The 23,387-nt window shown below is 38.8% G+C and overlaps 1 protein-coding gene across 2 annotated transcripts in view; it reads left to right on the top strand.

The window, feature by feature from the left end:
* The window catches only part of DYRK1A (dual specificity tyrosine phosphorylation regulated kinase 1A), a 155,945-nt gene that overhangs the window by 52,817 nt on the left and 79,741 nt on the right, over nucleotides 1-23,387 (top strand). The window contains exon 2 of one of the 2 annotated variants that reach the window (XM_040483927.1): nucleotides 6,448-6,533. In XM_040483927.1, the coding sequence (XP_040339861.1) occupies nucleotides 6,524-6,533 (10 nt within the window). In that variant the 5' untranslated portion in view covers nucleotides 6,448-6,523. Of the gene's footprint in view, nucleotides 1-6,321; nucleotides 6,534-23,387 lie in introns of those variants that run through there. The other variant, XM_040483928.1, reaches the window with a different exon arrangement.

The following is a 23,387-nucleotide window of genomic DNA, read 5'->3' as shown; positions in this document are numbered from 1 at the left end:
CAGTTCTGATGAGAGTGGGCTGTATGGGGAGACTGGAGCAGGGAGGGCAGATAGGACCGGGAGGGCCTTGACCGTGGCAGGAACACTAAGAGGTGGAGCGATGAGGCCAGCTGGACCTTTCTGAGGGGAACCCGACCTAAGAATTTGCGGAGTGGATGTGTGTTGCAAGCAATAGAAAAGAGGTCCTAGGTGATTAAGGTTCTAGTTGGGAGATGGGGGTGACGGTGACACGTGTAACCTGAGACTGGGAATACAGGAAGGAGAAATGGATTTTTTCCCCCCAGTCCTGCCTGGTCTTCCCCCACTTTTTGTTTTGAGCAGGGGAGAAGGTTGAGGAGATTGTAAATTCAGTTTAACATGCTCCTGGGGGCACTGGCTTTGGAGTCCTTTTGGTTGGATTTGAATTTTCTCTTTACCGTTAGTCTCGTGCGACTTGTGGAGACTCCACTTCTCTGGGCTTTAGTTTCCTCACCTGTAAAACAGGGATAATAGTACTACTTACTTATATAATTATTTATGGGAGTTAAGTGAATTAAAGGAAAATATGTGTACAGTAAAGATAAGACATCTATTCAGTGGTAACCAGGAAACAATAATGCCTGGCACATTCAAGCCTGGTTTACTGGGTGGAAATGTGGGCCCGGAACTCTGCAGAGAGAGGCAGCCAACCCGGTACCTTGTAAGAGCCCGTGTAGCTCCACATATAACTATAATACTGGTGGACTTTCATCCTGCTATCTTAAAAATGAGCCTTCTGGAACTTAGGTTTGCCTGTGATATATTTCTTAGTATCTATTTTATTTGGTAGTCACTTTCTCATAGTAGGAATTAGGTTTCTGGAAAGTTTTGTGGTCTGAGAATTTGAGGAACTTAGACTAGATGTAAATATGTTGGTAGCTGGCCAATTTTGAATTCGTGACAGGGCACCTGTACTTGACGCTTACTGATCATGGCTTCCTCCCAGAAACTTTCTAGTCAGTCTCTCCTCTCTGGTTTTATTTTTTTTCAACTTTTTTTTTTTTGGGTGGGGGGGGGGGGGACAGAGAGAGACAGAGCATGAACGGGGGAGGGGCAGAGAGAGAGGGAGACACAGAATCGGGAAGCAGGCTCCAGGCTCTGAGCCATCAGCCCAGAGCCTGACGCGGGGCTCGAACTCAGGGACCGCGAGATCGTGACCTGGCTGGAGTTGGATGCTTAACCGACTGTGCCACCCAGGCGCCCCTCCTGGGTTTTAAAAACGACATTTGTCAGTGTTATGTTACAAGTAATATGCACATGAGGCATTTCCCTCTTGTTTTTCCGTATGTATTGTTGTATACAAGTAGTGCCTAATTTTGTTGGCATTTGAGCCCAGATGTAGATAGTTCCAGAGAGGCTAAGTAACTTGGTGCTTGAAGTAGCAAAAATTTGGGGCCACGTTTATGTAATCCACTCAGCTCTTAGTTCTTCAACCTTCTCTTTAATGTTTACTTAGGGTTGTGTTTTTTTCACATAGTGTCATGAGAAATCACATCTTCCTCTTTCCTTTAACATGTATGTATCTCAGGTACCTTCACTTCCAGTATGCCATTGGAGTCCTATAATTGTAACCTTTTTTTTTTTTTTTTTTTTTTTTTTATCTTGCCCAAGGCATTGATGCTGTAGTGACTTACCTGCTTTTGGTTTATACCTTCTTTTTAGTTTGCCTCCTTTAATATTGTTTGGTAAAGGGAATCTATATATCAGTCCGTTATATGCTGTGATCAGATTTTCTCTGCTAGACTAGAGGAGAGTTCCTTTTCTGTTCTTCTGAACTGAAATGCTTTTTACAAATTAATTTACTGCCTATGAACTGTACTTTATGTTTGGGACGGTTGAGGTGGAAGATTGAGTATGGGGTCTAGAAATCAGACATAGACACCCTTTGATTCTTGGCTCTTTGTAATTTTCTCATGACTGTTTCAGCGCTTATTAACGAGGGGTATTTTGGTGTGAGACCAGAGTCCACAAGCTGTGACCTTAGGCCAGGTAGGCTGATCTCTGAATTGGCTCTCCTCATTGATGAAATGGAAGTAACATTGCCCACTTGTCGGGCTGTCAGGAGACGAAGTGTGTCAGCCTGTGTACAGTGTCTCAGTCGAGTGGTTGGTGCGTGGTGTTGAGCGAACGTTTTTTTTTCCCTGTCGTTTTGCACAAGATTTCTTTGGGATTCTCCTGTGCTTTTTGCCTTAATTTTTTTAAGACTATGACTGTTTCTAGGGGTTTTGGTGGAGTCCTAAATCGTCTTGGTTTTAAGGATTTCACCTGAAATCCTGGTTAGCGAAAATGCTTTTTTGTCTGTGTTATTTGGTCATCTTATTGGGAATTAGAATTAATAGATTTCTTTTCCTTGTGTTAGGTTATCAAAACCATATTTAAAACTTTTCTTTTTGCTTTGACTCCTTTGGTTATCATGACTCTAGAAAACGTGTTCCTAAAATTGTTACGTGGAAAAAGAAGACATTTCTTCTGTCTTTTCCTTAATGTTAGCGTAAATGAACAGAAATTTACAAGGAACACCAGTCACAGGATAGTTTTTAGATAATCATGTTGTAATTTCAATGCATGGAATCAAATTGTAGTCCCCGATTTCATTTTTGTAGCCTATTCTGTTTTGGGAGTGGGTAGCTTATTTTCAGATTGGCATCTTCTGAACTATCTAAATTGCCCTTTTAAATCCTATTGTGTATTATATTTTATTTTTTCACGTGGATTAATTTTTTTTTTTACAACGTTTATTTATTTTTTGGGACAGAGAGAGACAGAGCATGAATGGGGGAGGGGCAGAGAGAGAGGGAGACACAGAATCGGAAACAGGCTCCAGGCTCCGAGCCATCAGCCCAGAGCCTGACGCGGGGCTCAAACCCACGGACCGCGAGATCGTGACCTGGCTGAAGTCGGACGCTTAACCGACTGCGCCACCCAGGCGCCCCTAATTTTTTTTTTAAAGTTTATTTATTTTGAGAGGGCAGGAGGGGCAGAGAGAGAGGGAGAGAGAACCCCAAGCAGGCTCTGCATGGTCCTTTCAGAGCCCAGTGCGGAGCTCAGTCTCACGAACTATGAATGAAATCATGACCTGAACCACAATTGAGAGTCGGACCCTCACCTGACTGAGTCACCCAGGTGCCCCTGGATTAAATTTTTTAATTGTGAAATACACATGTGCGAATATACATACCATGCAAATTTAAAAGATGTTTAAAAAATAGCTGTGTGCTTCCACACGGCTTAAGAAATAAAACAGTCCCTACCAGTACTTCCGAAGCCTGTGTCGGGCTGATTCTTTTCACCTGCTACTTGTGATATACCTACTAATTTATTTTGAAACTGCATACACGTTTTAGTTGTGTGTCATTATAAAACATTGTGACATCAGAGAGGAGACGTTGTATCTTCCACTTAGTTCATTAACTCCTGAGTTAATCTGGATTTGCCATATGAAGCTAATGCGTTCATTTCAAACACAGTTTTGCCGATCTTGATCTTTGAGGATTAGCATTAATTTTCTAAATCTCAATCCGTCACTGCTTTTAATTAGGTGTCTCAGTGTTCTCCCTCCCTCTCCTTCACCTTATCCCTCCCTCCTTCCCTCTGTAGAGAGAGACCCGTACTAACAGATGGAGTCTGACGCCTACCTGGGCATTCCGTGCATTTAAACTTCCGTGCGTTGAAATTCTGTCTCTGCAGATGTGCTCTAGGTTACTTTCATGCAGTGATTTTCAGACAACTAAACAAATGGTTTGTAGGTTTAGCTTCAAAAATCCGTTAAGCTCAGTTTCTGGATTGTTCATAGACTGTTTTATTGCCTTTGGCAAAATGTTTGCTAAAACATACTCTAAAAGATCTTGAGGATTATAGGAGGTTTCTGTGGTAGGGAGAGTAGAGGCTTTTCATTAGCATCTAATTGAGCGCCATCATTTGTGAATGACTCCATTTGTAGGGGGAAAGGTGAAAAATTCACTGTGGGTTTTTCTCAGAAGAATTTAAAATATGACTGGATTTTCAGACTTTAGAAAGAAAATTGTGTTTGTAGTTTGCAAAGTCCATCTGGTGTTCGCTGTTACCTACTTATTGTCATAGAACCCTGACCTCGTAGGAGCAGATTTTTTTTGAAAAGTGACCGGCCTGAAGGATATATGGAATTATCGGTAGAATCTTAATTTCAAGTAGTCCAAGGTCAAGACTTACGGAGTTTAGTATCGCTCAGTAGATGACGGTTTGGTTGCCGCGTGTGTCCTCAGCAAGTTTCGTAACTTGTAGAGATGCTTTCCCCTTTGCTAAAGGCTGCTTTTCAAATGAGTGGTGATTAATGGATGACTTTTCTCAATTGGACAGGCTTGAGGCATGCTTCTTCCGATCCTCAGATACGCAGTCCATTGTGCCGCTGGCCTGCCCGCATTTCTTACCTTTAGATATTTAATACAGTGATGGAATAATCTGCTAATTTCTAACTGCTTTTAGTAGAATAAAAAGACTGCTAATGCTTTACCTGCTTTTGCTTTTTTTCTTATGAAGTATGAATTATTTTTCTCTCATATCAGCAGTGTCTATCCTTTTGAAACCATTGAAGTTGGCAAAGTGTCGGTAACATTGTAAGTTAACATTTTATAGGTGAAGAATGTGATGTTGAGAACCCAAGAGATTTGATAGTATATATATAATTCATAGCTAGAGATTTAATTCACATTTCTTGTCTCCATGGTCTATGCTGGAATTGTAAAGACTTGACCATTCATGAGTGAAAAATTTTTAGAAGAGTGTCTTTGATGTAAAAATCCTTAATCTTGAGGTTTCAAGTATTATTTTTTAAATAAAACTATTTTGAGATAGTACTTCAATGTTCATCCCTCTACCTGTCCGTACCCACCCCCTCAAAGCGGGTACCAGTCGGTTCCATGTCTGAGGTTTTACCGTAGAATCTAAACTGGAAGAGTGGTTCTTTAGAAGTGGAGTCTGGAATGTAGGTAGTGATTTTGGACATAGGCGGTTCCTAAGTTACAGATAATTCATACATTTAAACCTCTGTCCCCGAGCTGCTCTTTACAGTTGCTGCTATTTGGAGTACAAATGTCAAGCTTTCAAAGAACTTGGGAGTTCAAAAATAGAAGGAGAAATGCGTGAAAAGCAGACATATTTGAGGGCAATAAATACACATTCAAATCTGTGACCATTTGCCTACAAACGTTTTTCTTCAAACAAGCTTGGTTGTTTTTACCTTTATTTTGTAATATGATTAGAATTCTACCAATTAGGGGTTCATTTGGACTAACTCACATCCTTGTTGAAAGTTGCAAATATTAAAGTGAATTATTTCAGTCTAGTTGATTTCTTTCTGTCACATACCTGACGTGAATCACACTGAGGCAGTAGAAGTTTTAGATAATAATTTAGGAACACAGAACTTACTTAGCAGAAAGGATTAGGAAGCAGGATGATTGGGATTCCCTAATGTAAAATTTAGGGAATTACATCAGGATCGGAGAGAGTGCTAACAAAGAAAAACAACCTAGTTTAGACTTTGTTCAGATAGGGAGAGGATCTGCAATTGTATTCTAAGGGGTCCTCAGTGCCCATGACCAATAATATCTTTCAGTATCACTTAAGTTTCTTTTGGCTGGCCTGGGAACTTGGCCAACGTGAGCAGCATTACTTCATTAGTAATATTTACTGAATTCCACAGTATCCGTTGAAAAAGTAGGTTTGTAGACTGAACTCATTTATAAGTTGGGTTGTAGCCTGTCCTTGTCCTTGTCTCTCGTCTGTTATCACCTGCTCTCAGCTGATAACATTGCGGTTGCCATTGCCTTCCCATCAGTCACTATAAAGTTTGCTGCTCATTTGTGAAATACCAGTGGAAGCAGTAAATAGGAAGTCCAGTGCAAGACTTACAGTAAAGTAAGAGAAGCCACTTGGGGAGCAGAAGCGGCCTGTGGGCTTAGGTGGGGGCAGTTGAGCAGTGTCTCAGAACTTCATTGACAAATAACCTTGGTAGATTGACAAGTTAATCTTAACCGTCAGGCAAATCGAACTACCTCTGACAGTAAGCCATGATGAGAAGTGAATTCACATTCATACTGATTTGTGAATTGAGGGATATTACAAAATGTGCATTCCCCCCCCAGATAAATTACATAGAAGAGTGAAATATTGACTTTATTTCATACCTAGAAATGCCTGAAGTTTTCATGGGTGGTAGACAGATTTTTGAAACCTTTTCTCCCTGGCAGTGGAATACATTACATTATATATATGTATAATGGATTTTCATTAATGAAAATTATTTTCAAGTAAGCTTAATAAATGTTAGTGTACAAGTTTACAGTCACTGTATCTCTGTTTTGGGGATTGTAGTTACGTTAGATGTTCCTCAATTAGGGGTGATTGTCTTGCATCCTTATCTCTTATCATAATCTGTTTTTCTTCACACAGTGTTATAGTTTTGCTGCTGGACTCTTCCCTCCCTCCCCCCACCCCATCAGGATGATATGAGACTTGAAAGAAGACGATGCATACAGGTGACTCAAGTTTTGAAATACAGTAAAGCTATGGCTGTCTGAGCGAATGTGGGAACTGGTGCTGTATTTTGAATGTGGGTGCTTTCTGATAAACATCGTAGTGGGGGGAATTATATTTAGATCGATAAATACAAAGATAGTTGTGATATTTAATAAACTTGACTTTGGGAATCTGTTTGATATTAGTGACTGAGTAGTGTGGTATTAACACAAGTACAGCATAGTAATTGCTAGTACTTGACTTTTTCAAAAGTGGTTGGTTGGCTAATACTTTGGTAAAATTGAAGCGCTTCTGTCAAAAACAAAAAAATACTCACCTTTATGGTTGAATGCATGTTTCCTTCAGCTCCCCATTAGGATTGAGCAGATCTTTTAAGGACATACGGAGTAGGTGTTCATGTATCTAAATTCAGACTGACAGTTAAAGTAAGGATATTATACCCATGTGTATGATTCCTTGGAAAAATAAAGTCTGGGATTTTGTTTTTTTTCTTCCCTTGTTCCCTCCTTCATCCTTTCCTCCAGCCCTCTCTCTTTCTCTTCTTCCTTCCTTCTTTTCTTTCATCCTTTTGTTATTTGTATTTACATGGGAGAAGCAGTATAAAGGCATTTTTGAAAGAGTATTTTTGATTGAGTTATTAATTGAGGTGATCTTATTAATGGAAAATGGAAAAATGGAGGCTAGCCCATCGATGGCTGTGTTCCCACTCTTGAAACTTACAGGGTGGCTGATGGATAAAGTGGTAACTTTTAAACTTGTATATTCTTTAAATCACACTGATTGTGAGGCTTTTTGTTGAACCAAGTGCCTTATATTTGTAGACTTTGTCAGGATAGTCTTATTGGATTATATTTATAAACTGTTTGAAAATGTGGTCTTTAACTGGGAAAGAAGTAATGACATAAACCTTACATAGAGATTTAATTGCATTACTGGTGTAGCTCTTAAAGTTGTTGTGACTGGTTTTTGTTTTTGGTGATCTGTGCTTTCTAAAGGAAAAAAATTACCTTTTTGACTTTAGAGTGGGATTCAAAAAAATGTCTCTACTATTTTGAATGAAGAAATGTGTTTTGAGTATATTTTTAAATGAAATTGTAGATGAAATAATGTTTTACATTAATGCGGGATTCACAGAATCTTCTGGTAATTCTCTTTTAAGTAAAAGGTGACTGGGTAATCCTCTTTGATCCGGCTCTCAGACGTGCGCCCTAGAGCTGCCCCGTGTACACGTTCTGGCTGAGGGGCTCGTAAAGTCAACGTGGTGCCGAGGCTGAGTGTCACTGTCCTAGAGAAATGAGTAGGAACATTTACGGAGAAAAACTTTAGAATTTGATGAAAATTTTGTCGTCCGATTTTATAAGTTTGACCTTTTGGTGCCGGAACAGTTTTCAGCACTGTCGGCCCGCGGATTGCTCGTCGGGCGCCATAGGGCACATTGGCTTTCCCAAGTAGGTGTTCACTTTCAACCGAGGTCAGTAGAGACACCAAGCATTTGTGGGGTATCTCCAGGATTTATCCATGAATAGTTAATGATTTGGGTTGGAGATGTTCCTGCATGAAATTTTGAGGTCGTGGCAAAGTTGCTCTTTTCTTTCTCCTTTAATCTCTATGAGTGAGATACAAAGGGTTCCCAGGCAGCCCTTCTTCTTGAAAGGCTTACGGATGGCATGAGGTGTCTAAAGAGTAAAAACAGTTTATTATAAAGGTTACCTAGTCACTTTTATGAATGCCGGAACACAAAAATTCTACGAAGATTCGATTTATGATCTAATGCGGGCTCTCTCATTTGGCCTTGTGTTCTTTAAAAGTTAACACTTAGCGGCTTATGAGGGAAAAACTCAAGAAGGAAGATCTGACTTTCTCTACGTATGTATTAGCTGTTGCTGTATTTCCCTTTTAATGACTTAAAGGTTAGTAATTGTTTTTGAGCACGAAATTAGCAGCTGTCCTGATCATCATTAATTAAGGCAGCAGTCACTCTTGTGTTCCTGTGCACACATTTTATTGTACTTCACCTGATAGAACTTTGACCACACAAACGCTCACGAGGAGTTCTTCCGTGAAAGCTATTTCTGGAATGCTGCTGCATACTCGAAAGTGGGTGTTCTGTTCTCCCTAGGCTTTCATGGCACTGACTCTCTCTGTTGGTTGGATGCTACGATGCCCTGCTCTGTCATCCCACTTGGGTGGTTAGGTGTGGGTCCAGAGCTGCTAGAAAGTGTGTTGAACTAGGTGTTGACTGATGATTGGTCTTTCAAAAGCAAAGGCTTTAATAATAGATTTTTCTTGAGCACCAAGCTAAAGTCAAACTTTGTTGTACCTCTAGTACTTGTGTATATGGGTATTCTCATACCCTTTAGATTTGAGGGTCTTTTTGCATATTTACAAATAAGACTATAAATGAAGTAAAATTGAATTGTTTTTAAATTTGGGGACAAAAAATTATCTGTGGCCAAACAACTGTTGGGCTCACGTTTGCCTTGTACCGGGTACTGTAACGTACCGTGATAGGTGGCCTGCCCACAAGGATCCCTGTGCCTAGAAGCTAATGGCACCGTTCAGTTGGGGAAGTGGGAAGATATGTAAACAAACGCTGCAGTGGATATTTGTCATCAGTTCTTAAAACTTCTGTATTGAATTCAAGGCATCTAGAGTAAAAACAGAAAGCTCTCTTTGGTTAACAGCATTCACAGTACTTGGCCCTCACCTGACCCCCACATGGCGACATTTCGTGAATCTACTTTCGTGTCCTACTCCTTTCTCCTGAGCTCCAGACTCCCGTGGCTGCCTCCTGGCTGGCTGTTCTGCGCACATCCCTGCCCTCCCATTCATTCCCGTTAGAGATGAGTGACAGTCTACCCAAGCACACCGTCCTCCTCGGAGCCTCGGAGCATTCTTTATCCTTTTGAATTAAGAGGTAACCACGTTTCACTTATTCAAGATGCAGAGGGGCACTTGGGTGGCTCCGTTGGTTGAGCTTCGGACTCTTGATCTCAGCTCGAGTCATGATCTCAGGGTCATGAATTCGGGCCCCATGTTGGGCTCCACACTGGGCATGAGCCTACTTAAAAAAAATAAAAGATGTAGAATCACTTACTTCTGAGATTGCATTTGGAAAATGCACTGCCTCAGAGATTTTGGTGTACATTAATATAAAAGCTCTTGCATGTTTTTTTCCAGTTTATTGGATAAAAGGACCTCCCACTCTTATTTGTTATTTATGCTCGTGAGTATCCAGTGGAACATAATTTGTGGAAAGCTGTTGGATATAGCAGTCGATACCATTCTTGATGTTGGCATCGTCTTCTTTAACAATTAAGATTGTCGAACAATAGTGATAGGTTAGTCATTTTTAAAACTTGAAAGAGTTCTGGAACATACAGAACTACAACTCTTTTAGGTGGAATGCCTTGGAAATTATTTTAAATTGTGCTGATTTGCTCATAGGGTCTTTGTCATATTTCTTAAGCGTAGGAATTTAAGTGCTTAAAACTAATATGGCAGAATTTGAAACTTTAGATTCACTAATTCATCTTATTATTTATTTATTTAAAAAAATTTAATGTTTATTTATTTTTGAGAGAGAGAGAGAGAGACAGAGTGCCAGCAGGGGAGGGGCAGAGAGGGGAATCACAGAATCCGAAACAGGTTCCAGGCTCCAAGCTGTTGTCACAGAGCCTGATGCGGGGCTCGAACCCACAACCTGTGAGATCATGACCTGAGCTGAAGTTGGACACTTAACCGACTGAACCACCCAGGCACCCCTCTAATTCATTGTAAAATGTGAGTTTTCTAGGGCAAGGTTTGCATATTTAATAGTCCTAGGAGTATGGCATATTATTAGGGTAGCAGTTAGAAGTCAGATCTGTAAATTACAAGAAAAAATGAACTTTTAAATCTCATTCAGATGTAGGGTGCATTGGGTTTGCACATTTTAATATTTTGGCACATAACTGCCAGTTTGCCTCCTTTTGGGATTGTTCTTCACACAGCCCTGTGCATCTGGTCTTCATGTTTTTCCCTTCTGTAGCTTCTACTCATTTCTTAACCCTGGGCAATCAGATTCCACTTCTAATAATTCAACAAATTTACTGTTTTTGGTGAATGGTAAATCCAGTGGATTTATATTTTGCTCTCAGCCTGTTACTTTTTCTCCCCGTTTATTAAGTAATACACAGACACTGAAGACATTTGGAAATTTGTAAGAATAGAGAGAAGTAGGAGGAAGTAGACCCAAAGTTCTGTCCAGTTCACACTGGCACGTTTCCTTTCAAGTTTTTGTTTTCTGTGCCATTTTTGACATTCAGGATGGTGTGCTTGGGTTAGAATGTATTTTATGTTATTTACATATTCTCTTTTTTTGGCTTAGCATTGGATCATAAATATTCCCCTGTGTCATCGAAAACTTAGCTAAGTTAGTGATCTGCTGTCAGATCACTTGAAACTTGAAGCAAATCTGGAGCATTCGGAACTGTAGCTTTTTTGAGGGTGAAGTACTTTTAGAAATGCACTTTAAAGTGTGCTGATTTGAGGATATTTCATTATGTGATCATTTCCTAGTTGGATATCTCCTATTTGACATTGTTTTTAAATTTTTCCTTTCCTTTTTTATTTTAAAGTACTAACATCTGTGCACAAATGCTTGGTTATGTGTTAAATTACTTTCTTATAATTGAGTCCTAAGAGTGTGAGTATTGGGTTATAGAGTTTTGAAAACTTTTAAGGCCCTTGATACAACTTTTCAGAAAACTCTTTGGTACTATGTACCAATTTATACCCACTCGCATTACATGAATGTGTGTCTTTTGATGTATCTTTGTGAGCGTTGAGTATTACAGTTAAAAATAACTCTAATTCAGCTGGCAAAAAGAAGAATCTCCTATTTTAGGAAATACAAAAGTAATAGTGTATACTCAATAGAGGAAAAAGTTTTAAGTTCTTCAGAAATGTCTAAAGTAATAACTGGTGCCTGGCTGGTTGGAAGAGCATGTGACTCTTGATTTCGGAGTCGTGAGTTCAAGTCCCACAGCAGGTATGGAGATTACCTAAATAAATAAAATTTGAAAAAAAAAGAAGAAATGCATCAATTAGGCAACAAAGCTAATAGTTCGGTAGATATTCTCCTCCCAGGTTCCGTCTTTCTAGCAAGTCATTTTTGTTTAATGCTTTTGTGGCATTTGCACTCGTTCGCTTAACTCTTGTTTTGTCCCACCTGGTCTGACAGTTCCCCAAGGTCAGATGGCTATGGCTTACTCTCTTTGTGTACCCTGTGTCTGTTGAGCAGGGTTCCTGGGACATAAAAATGGCTTGGTGAATTCTTTGCAAAAATAGTAACTTTCGCCATCCTTATCCCTAAATAATATTTTAATGTGAGCGTCTGCTCTAATACGTTTCTTAAGATGGTTTTAAGACTTCCACATTATCTTCCCTCTCCTCTCCCTTTAGTATTTCATGTTTGTATTATTTCAGCTTCTAATCGCTACGTGGAAGCGGTTAATGATGATATGACTAAATATCACATGAAAGAACATACGATATTTATGGGAATGATGAGAAACCTAAGGGTAGCCACATTGCAGAGTTGAATTTCTTAGTCCTTAGGGCCTTTGTTCTAAGACCCAGATGAGACCAGATAAACTTACATTTGTTAATTTTAGACTTTAGGGATACTTACTATACGTATCTCCAAAGAATGTTTGAGTTCTGGGAAGATGACAGCAGGACATAGTTTTTTGAATCTCCACAGTTTTCTCTAAAAACAAAGTAACTAGAACAGCAAAACGGATACCTCGTGGACACCACCTCTACAAGATGAAGTGAACGGTGTCCCCACAAACCCCAGTGCAAGTGGGTGAGGGCCAACCCCCAGTAACTACAAGACGTGCATGGTGTCCGTGCTTGTACAGAAGGAGGCAGCAGGCCGTCTGAAGGGCCTGCGAACAGGAGAACCGCGGGATCGCCAGCAAAAACTCCCTGGAAAGGGTGGCCAGCAGATTTGAGAACAGTAGCAGAGACAGAGAGGTTTTCAAGTTTCCAGGATGTATGGGGCCTGTGGCGAGTTCTGAGGGTCAGAGCCGTCTGGTCCCTGTGAACTTTCAAAGACAGTTGAAGCTCCTTTCCTGGCCAAAGCCCTGCACTTGAGGAGACACTGCTGGGAGCGGAATCCAAAATAAGCAGGATGGCGACGGTGGAGGCAAAGGGAGAAAAGGCCGGATGAAGTGAGGGAAGGTGAACACACAGGAGATCTCACTTACGAGGCTGTATTTCAGTACCCTTCATGGAGACATAAAAGGACCAAAGCCAGAAAAGTTCTTCAGTTTTCTAAGTTTTTTTATTTTAGGGGTGCCTGGGTGACTCAGTTGGTTAAGTGTCTCACTCTTGATTTCGGCTCAGGTCAGGATCTCATGGTTCGTGGGTTTGAGCCCTGCATTGCGCTCTGCACTGACAGCGTGGAGCCTGCTTGGGATTCTCTCCCTCCCTCCCTCTCTCTCTCTCTGCCTCTGCCCCTTCCCGTGCTCATGGTTTCTCTTGCTTTCACGGAACAAATAAGTAAACTTAAAAAAAAAAAATAATAATAAATGTTTTTTATTTTACATGAAAATGAGCAACAGGCAAGGATTGCAGTCATATTTCCCACAGAGCTTTTGTAAGAAGAAAGGACTAAGGAGCAGAGTAATATTTGTGCAGACAGTGAAAGCGTGACACCGAGAAATGTCCATAAAGCTAATGAAAACGATAACCTAGTGTTTTAGAACAAACCCAAATTTAGAAAGCGATATGAATATGAATATAAATCCGGATAGAAATCCTAGAAATGTGGTGGTAACTGAAGAAACGGGGAGAAAGTCATTAATAAAAATCTAGAAGCCTAATTTAGAAGGAACACAAGAGTGAACAAACACAATAAAGAATTTCTTTAGCGAACTGGAGATAAATAGAAAAAAAAATTAAACAAAAAACTGAAGAAAAATAACCATCTAGAAAAAGGTGACAGTTATTAAAGACAGGCAGTAAGGTTTCAACATATGGTAATAAGAAATCCTGAAGAACAAAAGTAATGAAACTTAATATATACTAAAAGTTAAATTTCCTGAAATTAAAAAAAAAAAAAAAAAGGATTTGCCACCACATTTTGAAAAGGTATGTTGTATACTTGTGTTATATGGGTCCAGAAATGACCCAACATGTAGACATATTTTTTAAAAATTACTGGACTTAAAAGATTCTTGGTGGGGCGCCTTGGTGGCTCATCAGTTGAGCGTCTGACTTTGCTTCAGGTCATGATGTTGCAGTCTGTGAGTTCGAGCCTTGCATTGGACTCTGTGCTGACAGCTCAGAACCTGGAGCCTGCTTTGGATTCTGTGTCTCCCTCTCTCTCTGTTCCTCCCCCACTCACATTGTCTGTCTGTCTCTCTCAAAAGTAAAGATTAAAAAAATTAAAAAAAAAGATTCTTGGGGTATCTAGGCAAAGACATAAGTCATTATTAAAGGGAAAGAATAGGGGTGCCTGGGGAGCTCAGTTGGTTAGGCATCTGTCATCGGCTCAGGTCATGATCTCATGGTTCGGGAGTTCAAGCCCCACACTGGGCGCCGGGCTGACAGCTCAGAGTCTGGAGCCTGTTTCAGATTCTGTGTTCCTCTGTCTGTGCCTACCCAACTTGTGCTCTGTTTGTCTTTCTCTCTCTCTCTTTCTCAAAAAAACAAAACAAAACAAAACAAACAAAAAAAAAACATTAAAAATTTTTTTTAAGGATTTAAAAAAAAATAAAGGGAAAGAATAATTAGATTACTTGATTTTGATAGTAACACTTTATGCCAGAAGCAGTGGGGTAACATTTAGTATTCTCAACAAAAACAAAAAAAGAAAGCCTGGAATTTTATATCCAGCTAAATGGACTAAACTATAAAAACAGACAAAGTGTTAGGAACACAGGTATGAATTTGGGGAACTTTGGTTTCTTTTTGAGCACTTCTTGAGGACTCTACTGGAGAATAAACTTGGGCAACCCAGAAAGACTGCAGGGACATGGATAGAAGGGGAGCGTTAAACAGATGCTTGTGGAACTGAAAGTGAATGATGGTTATCTGTGAGTGTGTTCTAGAATGCCCGTGCTCTCTGCAGTGAAGGTGCAGTTCAAATAACTGGAAAAATGAAAGAAGAAAGTTGCTGATTGCTTCCTAGTTCTTCATGGGGAGTAAAAGGGTAGTACTTCAAATGAGATGCTCAGAGGAGAGGACAGTTTAGGGGAGACCGTTACTCATTAAATTTTGGTGAGGATTTTAAGTAGGGGAATCAGCGGGGCCTACTTCTTCAACTCAAGACACGTAACGAGAGGGAAGGAAAACAGAAGAGGTTTGGGGCTGGCTATGCCAGAAATATGTTAATATAGAACTAACTATCAGAACAAAGTACAGAGCTCTAAACCTGTTTCTTGTGGAGAACTAGAAGCATAACGATGGTAAGAATACCTTGTAATACACAGAGTACATGGTGTGTACATAGCGCATGCCCAGGAGATGTGCTCTTATTTTTATGATTAGTGTTCTTACCCCATCCAGTCGTTACCGTACTATTCATGTGTATTGGGGGCTTGCATTTTCTTAAATTTCTCCTGAATTTGAGAAATTGGGATGTCTTTTCAAATTACACGTTAATGTCTCAAACTTTATGTTAGGCTTGTATTACCAGAGTTAACAGTCCGTTCGAATTCATATCTCATTTACATAGCTTAAAATTTGTGTTGAAGGACTGTTTTATCTATTATTGGGATTATGCTACTTTGTGGCCTATGATTTGGACTGTGGAATTAGGCAGAAAGCATTTCCAGGAGCAGGGTAGGCGGAAGGGGAAAAACTGTGATGGGTAAAGGGTGTTATTCTTGGAACCAAGATAGCTGAAAATTAACATTTTGCTTTTTCATACTTATGAAATGATGAATGTATAACATCCATTTTTACATGAATATCTTGTTGCAGTTATTATATTTTTCAACAATATCCTTCAAAATTGAAAGATACCTGAAATACTTAAGCTCTTCTTTTTCCCCATTGAGTAAGACACAACATGTTTGTAATTTTTTTCTTCCTTTGACATCAGGGACTTTTTCCTATCCCCTCACCTTTCTTATAAGGTGGGGGGGGGGCGGGGGCGCACGCACGTGTGTGTGTGTGTGTAACTATTCCATGAAACATAATTTATGTGCCATAAAAATTTATTCATTTTATGAGTAAATTTGAGTTTTTGTTGAACTAGCACGATTGTGCAGCTCTCACTACCACAATCCAGCTTACATACTGTTACTTAAAAATAACTCAAGTTCAGGTAGAACTTCTTTAAAGAAGAAAGTGAAAGTCACCAGTGATCCTAACATTCAGATTTACTTCGTGTGCTTTGTGGCTCCTTTAGACCATATTTAAGAAACAAAATTGGGGTCATATTTTACTTACTTTTTATAGTCTTCTACAATTTCAACACTTCTCCATCATTAATATTCTTTTATAGCATCATTTTTAATGGCTAATTGGTATTCTACAAATTAGTTACTATTTAACCTATTCCCCATTGTTGCTAATTAGTTCATAAATAATGTTTAAGCGAACATTATTATGTAGTCTTTTTGTTCCTCTTTGATTTATTGCCTTAGGTCTAATTCCTCGAAGTTGTAGTTGTTGAATTAAAGGATATGTACATTTTAAAAGACTTATGATACATATTTTCAAATATGTTTTAAAGTACAATTGTCACTTCTTACACATCAGAACTTTCCCATGCTCTAGAATCCTGGCGATTTCAAAATGTTTGTTAATTTGATAGACACAGTAACTTAATTATTTTCCCTTGCACATGTTTGAATGTTAGTGAGACCGAGTATGTTCTGTGTTATTCATGTGTTATGTTTTATGTTATTCATATGTGAGTTTCCTTTCAATATTCTTTGCTGGTATTTTTTTGAGTTTGTTGTTGTTGTTGTTGTTGTTGTTTTAATTTGTAAGAGATCCTCATTGAAGCTTTATTGTAATGCCAAGAACTGTTACAAGCAATTTACATTTTTTTAATGCGTGTACTCTTCATGGTAACTCTGAGATAGGCATGATAAGCCCAGCAGGGATTAGGGGGCCTGCCCCAGGTTGATCCTGTGAATGTAGCTAGGATTCAAACCTGGGAGCAAGCATGACTCTAGACTCTTAACCAGTTACTTAGTTACTGCCAATCAGACATTTTCCAGTTTGCATTTGTCTTTTTAATTTTTGTTCCCAGTATCATTATACAGGATTTTAAAGTTTCTGTATGGAGAAACTAGGTCTTATTAGTGTAACACCTGGGACATAATAGATTCTCAAATATTTCTTGAACAAATGAGAACAAACCCATTAATAATCTGTTGATGGTGGTGACCTTTTATTTTCTGGATTGTATTTCCTCTTTTAAAGACATTCCCAAGAGTTTCATAAATAATTTACTCTTTGGTTTCGATAAAATATAATAAGCTTATCTGTATTAGCTTTTCTGGAAAGTCTGTGGAAGTAACTGCTGCTTTAAAAAGGAACATTGTTCTTAAGCAAGTATGAGTTGTGAAGAATGTGTATTAACAACAGTGATTTGAATTGTAAATTCAAGTGAAGTAAAATATGTGTTTTGGTTCTAGGAATAATTTGATGAAGTTTAGTTTTTGTAGTTTTAGAAAATGGGTAGATTTGGCCACTGTTTAAAAAGATTTTTGAATAAATTGTGGTTTACTTTAAGAAGTAACAAGCTGTAAAAGGAAAGCCCAAACTAAGAAAGCTGAAGGAAAAAGTTATTACGGTTTAAGATTTGGATATTGTAGATTACTTTCTCCAAAGGTGTGTAATTTAAGATTTTACCTCTTTCTAAAAGGTTTTGTCTTCCTTTTCCTTTGATATTTGACATCAGGCTACTTTGTAGTCTTTCTTTAGTTTGGTCAAGACCTGTATATCCTTCATGCTAGTCTTTTTAAAACGTGTAGCATCTTGGGGCGCCTGGGTGGCTCAGTCAGTTAAGCGTCCGACTTCGGCTCAAGTCATGATCTCACAGTTTGTGAGTTCGAGCCCCGCGTCGGGCTCTGTGCTGACAGTTTGCTCAGAGCCTGGAGCCTGCTTCAGATTCTGTCTCCCTTTCTCTCTGCCCCTCCCCCACTCACACTCTGTCTCTCTCAAAAATAAATAAGCATTACAAAAAATTTTAAAAAAACGTGTAGCATCTATATCGTTGAATGGATCTCTGTATTAGAGATTAGATTAGAGAGAAACACAGATTTATCTCCCATTTTTATACACCATCCCCGAAATACACTCCATGGAATCAAGTACTCCAAAAAGCAGACACTTGAAAATGTAAATATTTATCTTCTTATTGTAAACCTAGATCTCCTTTCTGTAAAGTTATAAAAGTTAAAAAAAATGTGTTGGATATTTGCTGTTTCTCTAAACTGCTCGTTACAACCAGCGTTCTTTCCTCCTATTAGAAGTAGTATTTTTTAGGCTATGTTCAGCTGACATGTTAAAAATTCATATTTGTACTGTTCCTCTATATTAAGCAGTAATTACTCAGTTTACATGCGTATGCTAGTACTTCATTATGAAAGGAAAAAATAATCAGTTTTCCTTATTCTCCTTAGTGGTAAAAACGCTTTTAATCTTAAATTTTTATTTTCATTTATTTTTATTTTTTTAATTAAAAAAATTTTTTTAACGTTTATTTTTATTTTGAGAGAGAGACAAGAGAGCTTGAGTGGAAAAGGGACTGAGAGCCAGAGACACAGAATCTGAAGTAGGCTCCAGGCTCTGGAACCCATGAACCATGAGATCATGACCTGAGCCAAAGTTGGACATTTAACTGACTGAGCTTGAATTTTTCAATTCTTGAATTTTTCAATTCTTCCTTTGGTTACTTCTGTAACTTTAAATGTAGTAATGTGTTTATAGCTCTGTTTTATTATTTAAAAAACTAATGACTGTCCTCCCAGAAAGACGAAATCGAATAGCTCTCTGTGCTGCTTTTCTTCCTGCCAATTTGTCGTCTTCTAAGTTTTTTTTCTGGGGGCGCTTGGGTGGCTCAGTTGGTTAAGCATCCAACTTTAGCTCAGGTCATGATCTTGTGGTCCGTGAGTTCGAGCCCCACGTCGGGTTCTATGCTGACATCTTGGAGCCTGGAGCCTGCTTCCAATTCTGTATCTCCCTCTCTCTGCCCCTCCCCTGCTTGCACTCTGTCTCTCTCTCTCTCTCTCTCTCTCTCTCTCTCAAAAATAAACATTAAAAAAAAATTAAAGTTTTTTTTCTGTTGATTATGACTAAAATTTTATAAAACTGATTTAAACCTCTCTTTCTTGATCCATCACTTTTAGACAATTTCTCTAGATTTCCCAAGATACTCAGTGAGGGTTTTAGGACCTTTGTTACATTTCTTAACTACGTCACAGACTTTACCCACCAGATGGTCACTTTTACATTGTATGTACATAAGTATATATACACTTTTACGCACCTTTCCTTAACTAGAATTGAATCCCATGTTTTGTTTTTGAGATTCTTTTGAAAATTGAAAACAAAAAACTGTCCTGGAAAAGTGGAGAGAGGGAGATGTAAATATTGTGTCACTAAGTTTGTTCCACTCGTAGGTGAGATGCTAACCCTGGGACTGAGGTGTGGTGTTGGCAATATAATGGTTGGTTTTGTAAGAGGATTTAATTGTCTGATACTGTATGAGTTGATATGCATTGAACTTTCACCAGAAAGAACTTTTTTAAAAGCCTCAGATGCAGAGTAATTGTTTATGACACTTGTCACCTTTGGTCTATACATGACCCTCCCCCCCCCCCCTTTTTTTAATAGTATTCTAATAGTAAATACCTGTGCACCCCTGTTGCCCAGCTCAAGAACTTCACTTCCTCCGCCATGTCAGCTTCTCCCCCTGTGAGAGGACTGCAGACAGGTTGGGTGTTTATGGTGAGCCATTGGACCTGCAGGCTTCAGTTCAGCAAGTGTGAATTGGGGTCTTGGCAAGAAGGACTCATTTGTCCATTGCCAGGTTGAGGAGGCCCCAGTGAGAAGTATGGACTGCTGGGTTGCCCATCTAGCCCTTCCTAGGCACGTGACTTAGTATCCTCACAGGGTCTTTCTTTGGCCTTAGCCTGGGGGCGCCTGTGTTTCAGTGGCTGAGACCCCGTGTGTTGACTAGTGGGTACTTCCTAGAGGCACCCGGAGAGGAGTGACCATGTGGCAGATAGTTGTCTTCTTTTTCTCCAGTTTTCCTTTCTCACCCAGGATGGCACTTACCACTTCCACTGTGGTTTCTGGTGCCAGCTTTCAGCTGGAGGGCTGACATTCCTTTGATCGTTGGTATGATCCCATTGGCCTTTTGTCCTGAAGAAATCTGTCAGAATCTTTGGTTTACTGTCAAGTCCCTATTCTGTGCTTTAATTAATTGATTTTATTTTTGTGACTCCCTACTACCATTTTGGTGGATATTATGGACAATATGAATAAGTATGCTCAGTCTAGCTAGTGCTCTAGATTTTCTTTTTTAAAAGGACCCTCTTCTCCCATCTCAGGAAACTGAACTTCTTCTAGGTGTGGTGTTGATTTCTTTTCTTGCTGGTAGTCTAAGAGGATTTTTTTAAAGCACTATTCCAATTATGGCCTTGGTTCTCTGTTTACTGGTGAATTCGGATAGCACAGTTGACCCTCGAATGATGCAGTCGAAAATTCAAGTATAATTTTTGACTCTCCAAGAACTTTACTACTACCGTTAAGTACTTAACTACTACTGTTGACCAGAATTGTTGCAGGTAATGTAAACAATCGATTATCATGTTTTGTTTTGTATGTTGTATGTATTGTATACTGTGTTCTTAAAGTAAGATAGAGAAAAGACCATGTTACTAAGAAAATCATAAGAGAAAATACATTTACAGTACTCTTTATAAAAAAAAAATCATGTATAAGTGGATTTGTGCAGTCAAACCCTTGTTCAAAGGTCAACTGTATAAAGAAGTAGGTGGCCTTTTGGGTCTCAGGAAAACATTCCTGCTTTAAGTAGTATACTTTAAGTGTAGCACTTAAACTTGCCCATGTGAGAAGCAGCCGTGTTGAAAGTCAATACCTGTACTTCATTTTCTGCCTTTGTGACTTTTGGTTTGGGCTCTGTTTGGAAGCACTTTTTTCTCTGTCCCTCATCTGTTCACATGTTTTACCTCCCCATGGACAGATACATGGCCTCTCTTTATTACCTTGAGTTTTGGAGGATGACTGCTTTTGTCTTTCAGGTGCTTCCCATGCAAAGCTCTTGAAAGTGAAATTTTCAGTGGTGCCTGGCTGTGTCAGAAGAGCATGCAACACCTTTTTTTTTTTTTTTTTAAATGTTTATTTGCTTTTGAGAAAGAGAGTGGGGAACAGAGGAATTCAAATGGGCTTCACACTGACAGCAGAGAGCCCCGTGTGGGGCTCCAACCCACAAACCATGAGATCATGACCTGAGCTGAAATCGGCTGCTCAGTCGACTGAGCCACCCCAGGTGCCCCAACTATGCAACTCTTGATCTTGGGGTCATGAGTTTGAACCCCATGTTGGGTGTAGAGATTACTAAAAAAAAAAATAAACTGAATTTTTCATATTCATTAAAAAATTTTTTTTTAATGTTTTTATTTATTTTTGAGGGAGAGACAGAGTGTGAGCTGGGGAGGGGCAGAGAGAGAGGGAGACACAAGAATCCGAAGCAGGCTCCAGGCTCTGAGCTGTCAGCACAGAGCCCGATCCGAGGCTCGAACTCGGGAACCATAAGATGATGACCTGAGCCGAAGTTAGATGCTTAACTGACTGAGTCACCCAGTTGCCCCTTTATTGTTCATTTTTAAAATAAGAATAAATATAAATCTGTCCTCTTGTTTTCACATGACATGGAAATTGACAAGTAAATATTTAATACAGTTTAAAGTGAAGGCACTTAACAAAGATGAAACTCTTTTATTGCCTTGATAAGCACAAAGCGAAATGGGTTTTTAACCCTCAACTTAATTTGTGAGAATCTTTTTTTGTTTTAGTGATATGCGTTAATGTAACAGTTAAATAAAGGCCTGATCAGTCAGCTTTTATATTTCCACAGTACTTGGATGAGGGAGCAAAAATACATTTAATATAAAATAACGAGTATTGATAATGTTCTAGGAGTCTTTTTTTGTTTCATCAGGGGAAGGAGGAAGAAGATGAAACCATAACCCACATTGAAATAGTTGATCCACAAGGGTAAAGAATATTCCAGGCTTTAAAAATTTATGTCTTTGATACAAATTTAAATAAAAGTTTACCTTCTGTTTTTATAAGTGGACTTAATGAGAAGGAGGGGGTAAAAGAAAGCATGGAGATTTCTCTTAGGTTGGAGACGACAGATACTTGGCTTAATCTTTTGTAAAAGATGGTTAGCAAAACAGAATGGTGGCAGGCTCATTTTATGGAATGAGGTTTTACAAACTTGATTAAAGTAGTTGCCCAAAAATGTTTGAATATTTTTCCAGATTAGATGGCTTCAAATTAATCTACTTGCCATATTTTAGAATTATAAAGTTACATTGTATATCTCCCTAAAATACAAAATCGTTATGGTATGATGTCATTTCAGAAAATCGTGGATGATTTATTATTTGGCCTAATAATGGCCTGTTCAGACATTGAGAGGTTGGAGGCTTTTTATATATATTGAGCATCATTAGTTATCGATGAGAAGTTACTTAAATATATTTCTTTTTACCATATAGGGGAGAATGTAATTGGGATACTGTATTTAAAAAATTAATGATTAAATTATTCTTAGAAAACTTATTTCCTTTAGTAGGAATTGAATTCTAAAATATATTTTAGTAATGAAGGTTTATTTAGTGAGTTAACTTTTTAAACATTTTAAGTGTTTAATTTTGGAATCTGATAGTACTAGTCATTGACACTTTCCTAAACTAAACTCCACAATTTAAGTAGCTTAAAAATTTTTTTGATAAACATTTTATTTTATTTTTTTTTAATTTTTTTCAATGTTTTTATTTATTTTTGCGACAGAGAGAGACAGAGCATGAACGGGGGAGGGGCAGAGAGAGAGGGAGACACAGAATCGGAAACAGGCTCCAGGCTCCGAGCCATCAGCCCAGAGCCTGACGCGGGACTCGAACTCACGGACCGCGAGATCGTGACCTGGCTGAAGTCGGACGCTTAACCGACTGCGCCACCCAGGCGCCACGATAAACATTTTAAATTCAGGGTGTTTTATCCTGGAGTACCTGTAACCAGGCAGAGGATATCTCCTTGGGTCCCTAAGCCACTAAAGAAAACAAAAGTGCCAAGGTTTTAATTTTTCCCCCTTCAAGGACAGGAAAGTTTCATGATATGAAGAATGTTTAAGAGGTGGGCTAGGAAACATTCCTGTTTACATGGAAAATGCTTTGTTTACTGATGTTGATTGGAAGCTAGTCTTAGGATTGCTTTCCCAATGTGGAGGGAATAAGAGAAGTCTGAACCTGGGAGAACTAGCCAAAATGTTACAGGCTCATGGACAAAAGTGTGAACTAAATTGATTTAAAAATTTTCTCTTATTTCTCTTCTTGCCTTTGTCCTTACTATTAAAGGAGGTTTGTAAGCATTTCAAGTAGTTAAACACACCAGATGATACCTAAAGTTTGAAGTGAAGTGACATTGAGTCTTTCAGGGAATGAATTAAATGCTTTGGGTTTGAGAGTGATTTTCAAACTTTTCTTAAGCCTTGATTAGTAGATGCTGTAGGTGATGGCATGGGGAATGATTCCGAGCTACTCTTTTTTGAAAGCTTATATTTAAATATAATTTTCGTATGTGCA

Source organism: Herpailurus yagouaroundi, unplaced genomic scaffold, assembly GCF_014898765.1.
Source record: "Herpailurus yagouaroundi ecotype Mexico unplaced genomic scaffold, PumYag 162, whole genome shotgun sequence".
NCBI lineage: Eukaryota > Metazoa > Chordata > Mammalia > Carnivora > Felidae > Herpailurus > Herpailurus yagouaroundi.
Note: the sequence above shows the minus strand (reverse complement) of the source record. Positions and strands in the feature narration are given on the sequence as shown.